At 66.2% G+C, this 11,386-nt stretch overlaps 2 protein-coding genes across 5 annotated transcripts; both read right to left on the reverse strand.

Moving 5' to 3' along the window:
- Window positions 1-80: 80 nt before the first annotated feature.
- Window positions 81-5,098, reverse strand: DEF8 (differentially expressed in FDCP 8 homolog). 4 transcript variants are annotated; one of them, XM_066327409.1, is made up of 12 exons: window positions 5,075-5,098; window positions 4,004-4,122; window positions 3,796-3,878; window positions 3,563-3,712; window positions 3,194-3,335; window positions 2,957-3,121; window positions 2,311-2,438; window positions 1,827-1,940; window positions 1,234-1,314; window positions 997-1,137; window positions 802-911; window positions 81-725 (listed from the first exon to the last, which is right to left on the reverse strand). In XM_066327409.1, the coding sequence occupies exons 2-12, from the start codon at window positions 4,107-4,109 to the stop codon at window positions 623-625; spliced, it is 1,323 nt and encodes a 440-aa protein (XP_066183506.1). In that variant the 5' UTR covers window positions 4,110-4,122; window positions 5,075-5,098; the 3' UTR covers window positions 81-622. The 4 variants fall into 4 exon arrangements, with proteins under 4 accessions (XP_066183506.1, XP_066183504.1, XP_066183505.1 ...); XM_066327407.1 differs by lacking the exon at window positions 5,075-5,098 and adding an exon at window positions 4,927-5,060; XM_066327408.1 differs by lacking the exon at window positions 5,075-5,098 and adding an exon at window positions 4,927-5,059 and having other exon boundaries at window positions 4,004-4,119.
- Window positions 5,099-6,022: 924 nt separating this feature from the next.
- TUBB3 (tubulin beta 3 class III) lies at window positions 6,023-11,122 on the reverse strand. The gene is made up of 5 exons (XM_066327317.1): window positions 10,182-11,122; window positions 9,225-9,648; window positions 8,519-8,627; window positions 7,640-7,750; window positions 6,023-7,325 (listed from the first exon to the last, which is right to left on the reverse strand). The coding sequence occupies exons 1-5, from the start codon at window positions 11,120-11,122 to the stop codon at window positions 6,250-6,252; spliced, it is 2,661 nt and encodes an 886-aa protein (XP_066183414.1). The 3' UTR covers window positions 6,023-6,249.
- Window positions 11,123-11,386: the final 264 nt, after the last annotated feature.

The raw sequence follows: 11,386 nt of genomic DNA on the forward strand, positions 1-11,386 counted from the left end.
GCCACTCCCGGGCATTCGCACATCCTGCCCGTGCCCCCGGTGCCCCCCGCCGCCGCCGCCCGAAGCAGGGACACGAGTGCTGGGTTGCGCAAAGAGGCTCGTTAATGCTACAGGAAACACCGGAGAGAAGGGGAGGCTCCACACCGCACCCGGTCCAGCCCGGGGAAGATCCCGCAACGTCCCCCCCGAGGCTCGGCCCCGGTAACGGTGGTGCCGTGGGCTGGGGAGGGACCAGAGTCCAGTGTTGTGTGTGGGAGGGACTCGGTCCCATCCCGGTGACAGGGCTGAGCCCTCCTGACAGCACCTGTCACTCCAGCAGCCCTGGAGTGGGGACGGCGCCCCATCCCTGTCCGCACCCCGGTTCCAGGCAGGGACGGCAGGAGCCGCTGTGGGGCCTTAACCCGATCCCAGTTAACCCGATCCTGGCCCCTCCGGTGAGGCTCTCCATGCTCCCGGGAATGGCTGGGGTCCACCATTCCCTCCCGGCAGTGCTGCCATTTCCATGAGCAGAGGACCCCAGAGCCAGGGCCACCCCAGTCCCCAAACCACCATCGGGTTGATTGTGTCCATCCCAGGGCCCTGTGGTGGGCCAGTCTTGGGCGTGAGACCCCACAGCAGGGCCTTAGGGCTCTGCCTCCGTGCCAGAGTCCTGGAACAAGGATTGCTTCCGCAGGCTCAGCCGGGCGCACCGGGGGCAGGTGGTGGAGTTGTCGTAGTAGCAGTCCCTGGAGGTGGGACGACAGTGTTGGGTCACCCCCTGCCACCCCCACGTCCCCATATCCCACCCCAGCGTGTCGGTACCTGTGGAAGACGGCAGAGCAGTCGGCACAAACCGAGGTGTGGCTGTCGAAGGGGAAGAGCACGTCGCCCTCCCGGCACAGCTCACAGACAAAGCCCTTGGCCTGGCATCGCTGGAGGGGCAGGCAGGAGGTGACAATGGTGACCCTGTCAGCCCTCCACTGGCCCCCACGGCTCTGCCCCACAACATGGGCTCACCTCGCAGTCCAGCTTGATGTGCTTGGCAAAGAGCGTGTGGATCTCAGTGAGGGAGCAGCCGAGGCGCCCGGCCTCGATGTCGATCAGGTCCTGCAGCGAGTACATCTCATCGTTCTCCACAAAGTGCTGCCGGTCCTGCAGCTGTGGGCAAACGGGGCACTGTGACCGCCACTGCTGTGTGACCGCCACTGCTGTGTGACCGCCACCGCCACGCCTGGCTCTGGCCCCCAGACTGACCTGCAGCAGCAGCCGGGCCTCCATCGCCTCCTTGCAGGTGATGAAGTAGGGCTTCATCAACAGGATGTCCTGGCGCAGCTTCTGCAGGGGACAGGATGGGATGGAGGGGGAATGGGAATAGGAATGGGTGTAGGGGCAGGGATGAGACAAGGACAGGGAAAAGGGCAGTGGTAGGGACAGGATGGGGACAGGGACAGGAATGGGATGGGAATGGGGACAGGGATGGGATGGAAATGCAGACAGGAATGGGGGCAGGTAAGGGAGTAGTAATGAGGACAGGGATGGAATGGGAATGAGAACAGGAATGGGGACAGAGATAGGGACAGGAATAGGGAAAAGGGCAACGGCAGGGAGAGGATGAGGATGGGGACAGGGTTGTTAATGGGATGGAGACAGAAGCACGACAAAAAAAAGACCAGATTGGGTCAAGCTCATCCCTGTGACAATCTGGGCACCCTCTGCCCCAAACCCCTCAACCTCTCTGTGGGACCCAGTGGGTGCCACTGGGGTCCCCCCCACCTCCTGCTCACCCCACAGGCCCTCTATGGTGTCCCCTGCCCTTGTGGGGTGTCCTCCCCAGACCCAGCACTCACCCGGATCTCCACCAGCTCCTCCACGTAGTTGAAGAGCAGTGGGTTGATCTCCCGCAGCTTCAGCACCGGCCGTGACACCATCAGTGCCAGGTACCTCATGCTGCACCGTGACACCTGCCCAACACCACCAGGGTCACTGTCACCCCCTGCACCTGCCAGCCCTCTGCCACCACCCACAGACCCCTGCCAGGGACCCACCACAGGGACATGGCCTTGGGGACATGGCTTCCCCTCAAGTGATCTCCACCCAGCAACCCCCATAACCAGGGACACGGCCCCCATGACCAGGGATATGGCCCCCCAAGTGACATCACGGTCTCCAGGGACAGGATGGGATCCCCCACGTGACCTCTACCAAGGGACACGCCCCCCAGGAACCCCCATGACCAAGCACATGATTCCCCAGGTGGCCTCTACCCAGGGCCACTGTCCCAAAGGGACTTCTGTGACACCCCAGGGTGCCCCCACCCCATGCCAGGGGCACCTTGCGGGGCTCGAAGTCCCAGTTGTGGATGGCACGGGCGGGCACCACGGCCAGGTCGTTCCAGTGGCAGCTGGAGCAGTAGTAGAGGCCAGTGTAGTCACACTGCCGGGCCTCGCTGGGCACTCCCCCTGTGGTGGCACAGGGCTGGCATGGGGCTGGCACTGGCACTGCCCTGCTCTCTGCTCACCCCACACCCTGTGTGTGCCCCCAGGACACCCAGCAACACCTGGGGACACGGCAGGGCCCCACTGTCACCTTCCCCAGATCCCCATAACTCCCAGCCTCTAGAACCCAAACCCTCTGCTCCTACCAGCCCCACACATCTGGCAGCCCACAGCCCCTCAACCCCAGGCAGCTCCCCCCAGCCTCACAGAGCCCCCCAAAGGAGCTCCCACCTCCTCTCAGCCCCCCTTCAGCCTCACAACCCCTCAGTCCCCCAGAGTTCCATGAAGCCCCCAGCCCTACACCCCCCAGCCCCACGGAGCTCCCAGCTCATCCCAGCCCCACAGAGCCCCCAGCTACCAGCTACCCCCAGCCCCTCCAGCACCACAGAGCCCCAGGACCCACAGACCTCCCAGCCCCAGAGTCCCCAGCTCCCCCCAGCCCCACAGCTTGCCCCAGCCCCCTGGCAGCAGCGGGGGCTCACGGAGGGAGATGGGGGCCCGGCACTCGGCACAGCGATAGTCCTGGCTGTCCAGTCCACTCTCGGGGCAGATGCTGAGCTGGTACTCGGCCTGGTGGCTCACCTGGGCCCGCACACACGGCCGGCTCACCAGCGGCAGGCACTTGCTGTGGCACCTGTAGTAGCAGCCTGAGGGGCACAGGTGGGTGTCAGTGTGGGGATGGGGGAAGCAGGGACGTGGAGGGGATGTCCCAGACCCACCTGTGCAGGTGTACCAGGTCTGGATGAGCCCCCAGATGATGGTGCTGCACTTGTCACACATCTGCTTGACGCTCTTACTCTTCTCCTTGTAGAAACGATGCTCCAGGACCACCCGGATGTTAGGCTCATCCTCACCAGGGTCCTGCAGGGGGAAAGGGGGCGGTCAGAGAACTAAAGAATCATGGAATGGTTTGGGTTGAACCTTAAAGCTCATCCCATTCCATCCCCTGCCATGGGCAGGGACACCTTCTACTATCCCAGGTTGCTCCAAGGTCTGTCCAACCTGGCCTTGGACGCTTTCAGGGATGGTGTCAGCGTGGAGCCCCAGCCATAGAGACCTGCTGGCCCCAGCTGCAGCCTCAGCCCCACCTTCAGCTCCTGCAGCTTGAGGCGGAGGTGGATGAGCCGAACCACTGCGTCCTTCTGCCGCTCCGAGTGCTCGGGCAGCGCCAGGATCACCCGCTTGCACTCCTCGATGGCCCGGCGCAGCTGCGGCACGTCCGACGCCAGGATCAGCCCCTGCCACCGCCACCAGAGCAGGAGGAGGGTGAGTTGAGCCCCTCACATACCCCCATCATCCCCACAATACCCATCCCACTCACCACAGGGCGGGAGAAGTGGTCCTCAGCCAGCCCCAGGTCCAGGGCGCCCTCGGGGTCCCCTGGGGTGGGATCCGGCTGCTGGGCTGAAAAGTGGGGTCGCATGGGAGGGCTGAACCCGCCCCCAGAATAGGGGGTACCATGGAGGGGCTGGGCCTGGCTGCCCGCCCCAGGGTGGGACAGGGAGTGGGCTGGGGAAGTCAGCACTCACCTGGGGCAGGGGATTCTCCGTCAGGGCGCTCCAGCTGCTCAGGGCTCTTGTTGAAGGGGTTCAGGTGGGCCTGGCGGAAGCGGGCCAGCCGCTCATCTGACGCCATTGCCACCGTCCTGCTGGGGAATGGACGCTGCCTCCGTCACCCCAGCACTGGCATCAGCACTGGCACCCTGGCATTGACACTCCAGCACTGGCACTGGCACAATCATAAGCACCCCATCAACAGGCACTTGCGCTATGTGACTGACCAGCACCCACACCCTGGCACCAGCACAATCACCCCATCACAGGCACCAATAGCACCTCAGCAGCACCGCCACTGTCATCAACACCCTGTCATGGCACTGGCACTCCAGCATTGGCACTGATGTCCCAGCACCAGCACTGACATGCCAGCACCAAAAACACTGTCACCAACACCTTGTTACCAGCACTGACACCCCGGCACCAATATCCTGGCACTGCCACCTCAGCACTGACACTTCCTCACCAGCATCAACACCCTGGTACACCCACCGGGGTACCAGCACCGGCACCCGCACACCAACCCTATCATCGGCACTGACACACCTACACCGGCACCTCCTCACTGTCACTGACACCCTGGTACACCCACAGGAACCCAGCACAGGCAAAAACACCGATACACGGGCACAAACACTGACACACCGTCACCGGCACTGACACCGACACACCGGCACTGCTACAGACACCGACACACCGTCACCGGCATTCTGTCACAAACACCAACACCCCAGAACCGTCCCCGACGCCCCGGTCATGACACCATACCCCGTCTCCGCTCCCGTCCCTGTTCCCGACTCCGTCCCCACGGACAGACGCGTCTCTCCGCCTCCCACGCCCGTGCCCCCGCCCTGCCCGGCCGCCACCGCCCGCTTCGGCCCACGGTCACCACGTACCGGCACCGTCCACCCATCCCGGCCCCCCGAGGGCCGCGCTGTCCCCGTGATGTCCCCACGATGTCCCCGCGCTGTCCCCCCGCACCCCCGCGCCCAGCGCAGCCCCTCCCGCGCGCCCGCCAGGGGGCAGCGCCCCGGCCCCGCTCACCGCCGCGCGCCTCTGTGCCCGCCCGCGCCCCGCCCCTTCAGGCCCCGCCCCCTTCAGGCCACGCCCCTGCAGGCCACGCCCCCGCATGCCACGCCCCTCGCTCCCTGCGGGCTGCTGCCCCCTGCCGGCCGGCAGACCGCACTGCACCGCGCCGCGCCCCACGACATCCGCACTGTCCCCACCCTACAGCCCCCGGCCCCACAGCTGCCATCCGCACTGTCCCCACCCCTACAGCCCCCGGCCCCACAGCCGCCATCCGCACTGTCCCCACCCCTACAGCCCCCGGCCCCACAGCTGCCATCCGCACTGTCCCCACCCTACAGCCCTCAGCCCCACAGCTGCCATCCGCACTGTCCCCACCCCTACAGCCTCCGACCCCACAGCTGCCATCCGCACTGTCCCCACGGCTGCAGAACCCTCAGCCCCAGAATTCCCAGCCCTACCACACCTTGTCCCTATAGCCCCTATCCCCACAACCCACAGACTCCATCCCCGCTGTCTCCACCCCTACAGACCCCACCCGTACAGCTTTCGTCCCCACTGTCCCCATTCCTATTATAGCCCCTTGTTCCTATAGCCCACAGCCCTACCAGCCAATGGCTTCCAAGGTCAGGGGGCTCAGATCCAGGAGTGTCCTGGGTCCTCCACAATTAGGCCCACACCCAGCCCTGGGGAAACACCCTGGGGTCCCTGGGGCCTGTGCTACCACCTCAGTTTGGGGAACAAAGGGCCAGCTGTGTCCTGTCTGCCACACCCCCTGAGCATGGAGAAGGGTGACAGTGGGGACAAAGGCACAGCCTGCTGGGGACAGCTGGATCTGAGGAGCAGAAGGGTGGGGGCAGTGCGTGGGGTCTTCCCAGATGCCTCCCTTGCCTGGGAATGGCTGGTGAGGGGCTGAACCGTGTGGATGTCCCTTGTCCCCCCTACCCAGCAGCCACAGACACGTAGTACCTGGACAGCAATAAATTTATTAAGTATTCAAAAAAAATAATAAGACACAAACCAGTAAAAAACGAAAAGGGGGGAGGTAGGAAGGAGGGGCAAGGGGCCGAGCCGGCTCAGGGGGAGCTGGGGTCAGGAGACACTGAGGGGATGGCGGGGGGAGCAGCACCTGGGGGGTGCAGCAGCGCGAAGCCGGGGGGGCTGCGGCCAGTGTTGGGGGGCGGCGCCGGGCGTCACTTGGCGCCCTGCGCCTCCGACTCCTCCTCGTCGTCCTCGTACATCTCGCCCTCCTCCTCGGCTGTGGCGTCCTGGTACTGCTGGTACTCGGACACCAGGTCATTCATGTTGCTCTCGGCCTCGGTGAACTCCATCTCGTCCATCCCCTCGCCTGTGTACCAGTGCAGGAAGGCCTTGCGGCGGAACATGGCTGTGAACTGCTCCGAGATGCGCTTGAAGAGCTCCTGGATGGCCGTGCTGTTCCCGATGAAGGTGGAGGACATCTTCAGCCCCCGCGGCGGGATGTCACACACGGCCACCTTGACATTGTTGGGGATCCACTCCACAAAGTAGGAGCTGTTCTTGCTCTGGATGGCCAACATCTGTTCATCCACCTCCTTCATGGACATACGGCCACGGAAGACAGTGGCCACGGTGAGGTAGCGGCCATGGCGGGGGTCACAGGCGGCCATCATGTTCTTGGCATCAAACATCTGCTGGGTGAGCTCAGGCACGGTGAGGGCGCGGTACTGCTGGCTGCCACGCGCCGTCAGCGGGGCGAAGCCCGGCATGAAGAAGTGCAGCCGAGGGAAGGGCACCATGTTGACGGCCAGCTTGCGGAGGTCAGCATTGAGCTGGCCAGGGAAGCGCAGGGAGGTGGTCACACCGCTCATGGTGGCCGAGACAAGGTGGTTGAGGTCGCCGTAGGTGGGGGTGGCCAGTTTGAGTGTGCGGAAGCAGATGTCGTAGAGCGCCTCGTTGTCGATGCAGTACGTCTCGTCCGTGTTCTCCACCAGCTGGTGGATGGACAGCGTGGCGTTGTAGGGCTCCACCACCGTGTCAGACACCTTGGGGGACGGCACCACGCTGAAGGTGTTCATGATGCGGTCGGGGTACTCCTCCCGCACCTTGCTGATGAGCAGGGTGCCCATGCCTGAGCCGGTGCCCCCGCCCAGAGAGTGGGTCAGCTGGAAGCCCTGCAGGCAGTCGCAGTTCTCACACTCCTTCCGCACCACATCTAGCACCGAGTCCACCAGCTCGGCCCCCTCTGTGTAGTGCCCCTTTGCCCAGTTGTTCCCGGCACCGCTCTGCCCTGGGAAAGGAAAAAAAAAAAAGGCTCCGATGGCCACTGGCCCCCCACGCCCACGGCCCGAGGGGACCGAGGAGAGGATCAGGGCTGGGACCAGCCGCTGCCGCCGGCAGCACCAGAGAGATCTGACGCCGGGGCGGGGTGGGAAGCAGGAACCGCAGAGGTTTGGCGGCGTGCCGGCAGTGCCGGGCCCCGCGGCGCGGGAGGGGTGTACCCGCCAAGTGCCCCGGGGACGGCGACTGGCCGGGCGGGTCCGAGGATGCAGGGGCTGGGGGAACATCGGGGAACGGTGCACCCCTCCCCACCCGGGCACCTACCAAAGATGAAGTTGTCAGGGCGGAAGAGGTGGCCAAAGGCACCCGAGCGCACGCTGTCCATCGTCCCCGGCTCCAGGTCCACCAGGATGGCGCGAGGCACGTACTTGTGAGCTGAGAGAGACCCCATGATGGGAGGGGACCTGCTGCCGTGCCCCCCATCCTGCTCCCAGAGGTGTCTCCCAGCACCCTGCAGGGTTCTACGGGGCTGGATGCACAGGTGTCCCCCCCAAATCCCAGGGGCTCATGGCATGGGTGAATGTCTCATGCCCCCCAAACAATGGGAGTCACACAGGGTGGGTGCACGTCTGCCCCCCATTGCCCCTCCGGGCCCCATGGGCCGGGTGGATGTTCGTGTTTTGTCCCTCTCACACTACAGGATCCCACAGGGTGAGTGCAGGTGTCCATCTCACCCCAAACCAAAGGGACTGGGTGCATTTGTGGTGTCCCCATCACATCACAGGGTCCCACGGGGTGGGTGCACGTGTCATGCCCCCACCAAAACTACAGGGTCCCATGAACCTGGAGGGACATGTGCCCCCCGTCCCCTCAAACTGCAGGGTCTGACGGGGTGGGTGCACTTGTCTGCCCTCCTGGGGATGGGGTGCAGGTGTTGTGTTTGACCTCTCCAAATCGCAGGGTCCCATGGAACAGGGTGTACACGATTTCCCTCTGCCCCAGACTAAATGGCCCCACGGGGTGAGTGCATGTGCATGCCCGCCCCACACCTCCACGGGGTGGGTGTGTCTATCTACTCCCCCTCCCCACCCCAGCAGACCCAGCTCGTCCTGCACTGGGAGGTCAAACTGGGGTCCCACCCCTCATCCCGGGGGGTGTGCTGGGCTACCACGCCGAGGGAGGTTCCGAGGGGGGGTCGCTTACAAGAGGCCTCATTGTAGTAGACACTGATGCGTTCAAGCTGCAGGTCTGAGTCCCCCACGTAGTTGCCGCTGGGGTCGATGCCGTGTTCGTCGCTGATGACCTCCCAGAACTGGGGAGGACGGGGAGCTCAGCAGGGCGGGAGGCACTGGAACACCCCCAGGCCCCCGGGCGAGGCACGGGGCACCAGGATCCTCCCATCCCTAGGCAGGGCTGGGTGGGGCAAGACGCACTGGGATACCCCAAACGCTGAAATCCCCCGGCAGGGAGGGGCGGGGGCACCGGGACTCCCGAAGCCCCTGGGCAGGTCTCAGCGGGGCACCGCGATCCCCCGAACACCCAAAATCCCGAGCAGGGAGGGGCGTATCAGGACTCGTCAAACCCCGAGAAAAGGCTCAAGGGAGCGGGGGCGGGGGGATCCCCCAAACACCCGAAATCGCGAAGAGGACGGGAGGCGCCCGCAGAGCCCGGGCGGGGCTCCGCAGGGCGGGGGGCAGCGGGAGCCCGCGGGCGGGGCGCGGCCGGGCGCTGTCCGCGGTGCTGACGGACAAAGGCGGGGGGCGGGGGGCGCGGGGGGGGGCGGGGCGCTTTGTCCTCCCGGTGCGGCGGCAGCGGGGGAGGGGAGCGCAGGGGAGGAGGGGAGCGGGTCTGTCTTTGTCCGCCGCCCGGCTCCGCCGCGGCGGGCGGGGCGGGGCGGCGCCGCCGTTACCTTGGCGCCGATCTGGTTGCCGCATTGCCCCGCCTGGATGTGGACGATCTCCCTCATGGTGCGGCCGGGCCGGAGCGGAGCGGGACGGGAGCGGGCTGGGGCCGGGAGCGGAGCGGCACCGGAGCGGAGCGGCACCGGGAGCGCGGAGGGCGGCGCGGCCGCCGCCGCATCCTTTATAGGCTCCCGCCGCCGCACCGGGCCGGCCGCTGACGTCACCGCCGCCCTCAGCCAATCAGCGGCCGCCGCCGCAGCGCCGCAACAGCCCTGCGGCACCGGCGCCGCCCGCCACGCCCCGCCCGGCCACGCCCACGGCCACGCCCCGCCGCGGCGGAGCGGGGACCCCGGTACCCGCGGGGGGCACGGCCCGGGGGGCACCCCCGGCACCCACGGGGAGCGGGGACACCCCGGGACCCGCGCGGGGACCCTGGGACCACCCGGCGTGTGCGAGAGCATCCCGGGGAGGCGGCGGCGGGGCGGGGGGACACACACGGGACACCCGTCCCAACCGCGTCTCGGAACGGGGAGGGGTAGGGACAGGCTACGGGAGGGCCACCCTGGGGGTCCCGGTCGCCGGTAGCCCCCGCGGCACCGGGGACAGTGCCGGTGCCAGTGACGAGGTGGGCGGCGGCGGGCGCGGCCCGAGAACAAAGGCGATGGTGATGGGCCCTTTGTCCGGGGGCGGCCGGGGCCGCCTCCCGTGTGGGGTCCAGCCTCCCGCAGCCCAGCCAGTCCTTCTCGGTTCCTGCCAGGAGCAAGTGACCCTTGACCGACCGGCGGGACCGGGAGGGACCTCTCCCTTCGGGGCACCCGATGCCAGCCACAGCGTCGCTGCAAAGAGCCTTTATTGGGAACTGTGTGTCCCTCGCCTGGACCGGGCACCCCGCGGCTCGTCCTGTCCATCCATCTGTCCATTTCGGGGCGGGGGTGGCCGTGCTGCTACCATGTCCCCCTGCCTACCAGGAGCATGTCACCACCTCCCGCAGCGTCCGCCGGAGCTCCTGGCTCCGGAAGGCGTAGATGAGGGGGTCAATCACCGAGTTACAGATGATGAGGATGAGGAAGAGGTTGAAGTAGCTGAAGAAGCAGGTGCAGAAGGGGTTGGTGGGACAGGTGACGATGAGGATGAGGTGAAAGAAGAAGGGCCCCCAGCAGATAAAGAAGACGCCTAGGAGGATGGTGAGGGTGACGGCACCCTTCAGGCTGCCGCCACGGTGGGCGGTGGGTGGCTTCTGCTGGCTGGAGATGCTGTGGAGATGGTGGCGGGCCAGGGCGAACATGTGGATGTAGAGGACCAGCATGAGGACCAGCATGAAGAGGAAGAAGCCGATGAGGCAGAGGAGGATGGTGTTGCTGCGGTAGTAGATGATCAGGACGGTGCTGGAGACGGTGCTGGCCAGCCAGACGCTGGCCATGGTGACCACGGCCCGCTGCAGGGTCATGATGCTGTGGTAGCGCAGGGCATAGAAGATGGTGATGTAGCGGTCCACGGCGATGACCCCCAGGAAGGAGAGGGAAGACACGACCGAGCTGCAGATGAGCATGTCAATGACGCTGTCCATGTGGCGGACGATGCTGGGGCGCATCACCAGCACCCCGTGTTCCAGCAGCAGCATGAAGAGCATCTCCGCCAGGTTGCTGATGCTCACCAGCATGTCGGACACCGCCAGGCAGCAGATGAAGTAGTAGGTGGGCGAGTGCAGGTTCCTGTTCTTCAGGATGGCGGCCACCACCAGCAGGTTCTCCACCAGGCTCACCAGCCCCAGCGCCAGGAACAGCTCGTTGGGAATGTCCAGCCCCTGGCACCAGCCACCGCCGGCCCCGACCGTGGCATTGCTCTGGTTGCCCTCGCTGGCATTCGAGGGCTCGCGCAGCAGACGCAGGGGGGCCAGCGTCGACATGGCCCCCTCCACAGCCCCGGGGCCCCCCGTGGCACCCGCACAGCCCCCGAGCCCTTGTCGTGCCCCGCCAGTTCTCCTGCGGCGCCCGGCGGTGAGGCCGAGGGGATGCCGAGGAATTGGGGATGGGTGGCGTGGGATGTGCTGGGGGTGTCGTGTGCCCGCTGGGACCCTCTGGTGTGGCGGCTGCTCTCTGTACCAGCACTGCCCGGCCTCCCACGCCCGCCAGCCCGGGGTGCTGAGGAAGAAAGGGCCCTTTCTCTGCCC

Source organism: Sylvia atricapilla, chromosome 12 (assembly GCF_009819655.1).
Source record: "Sylvia atricapilla isolate bSylAtr1 chromosome 12, bSylAtr1.pri, whole genome shotgun sequence".
NCBI lineage: Eukaryota > Metazoa > Chordata > Aves > Passeriformes > Sylviidae > Sylvia > Sylvia atricapilla.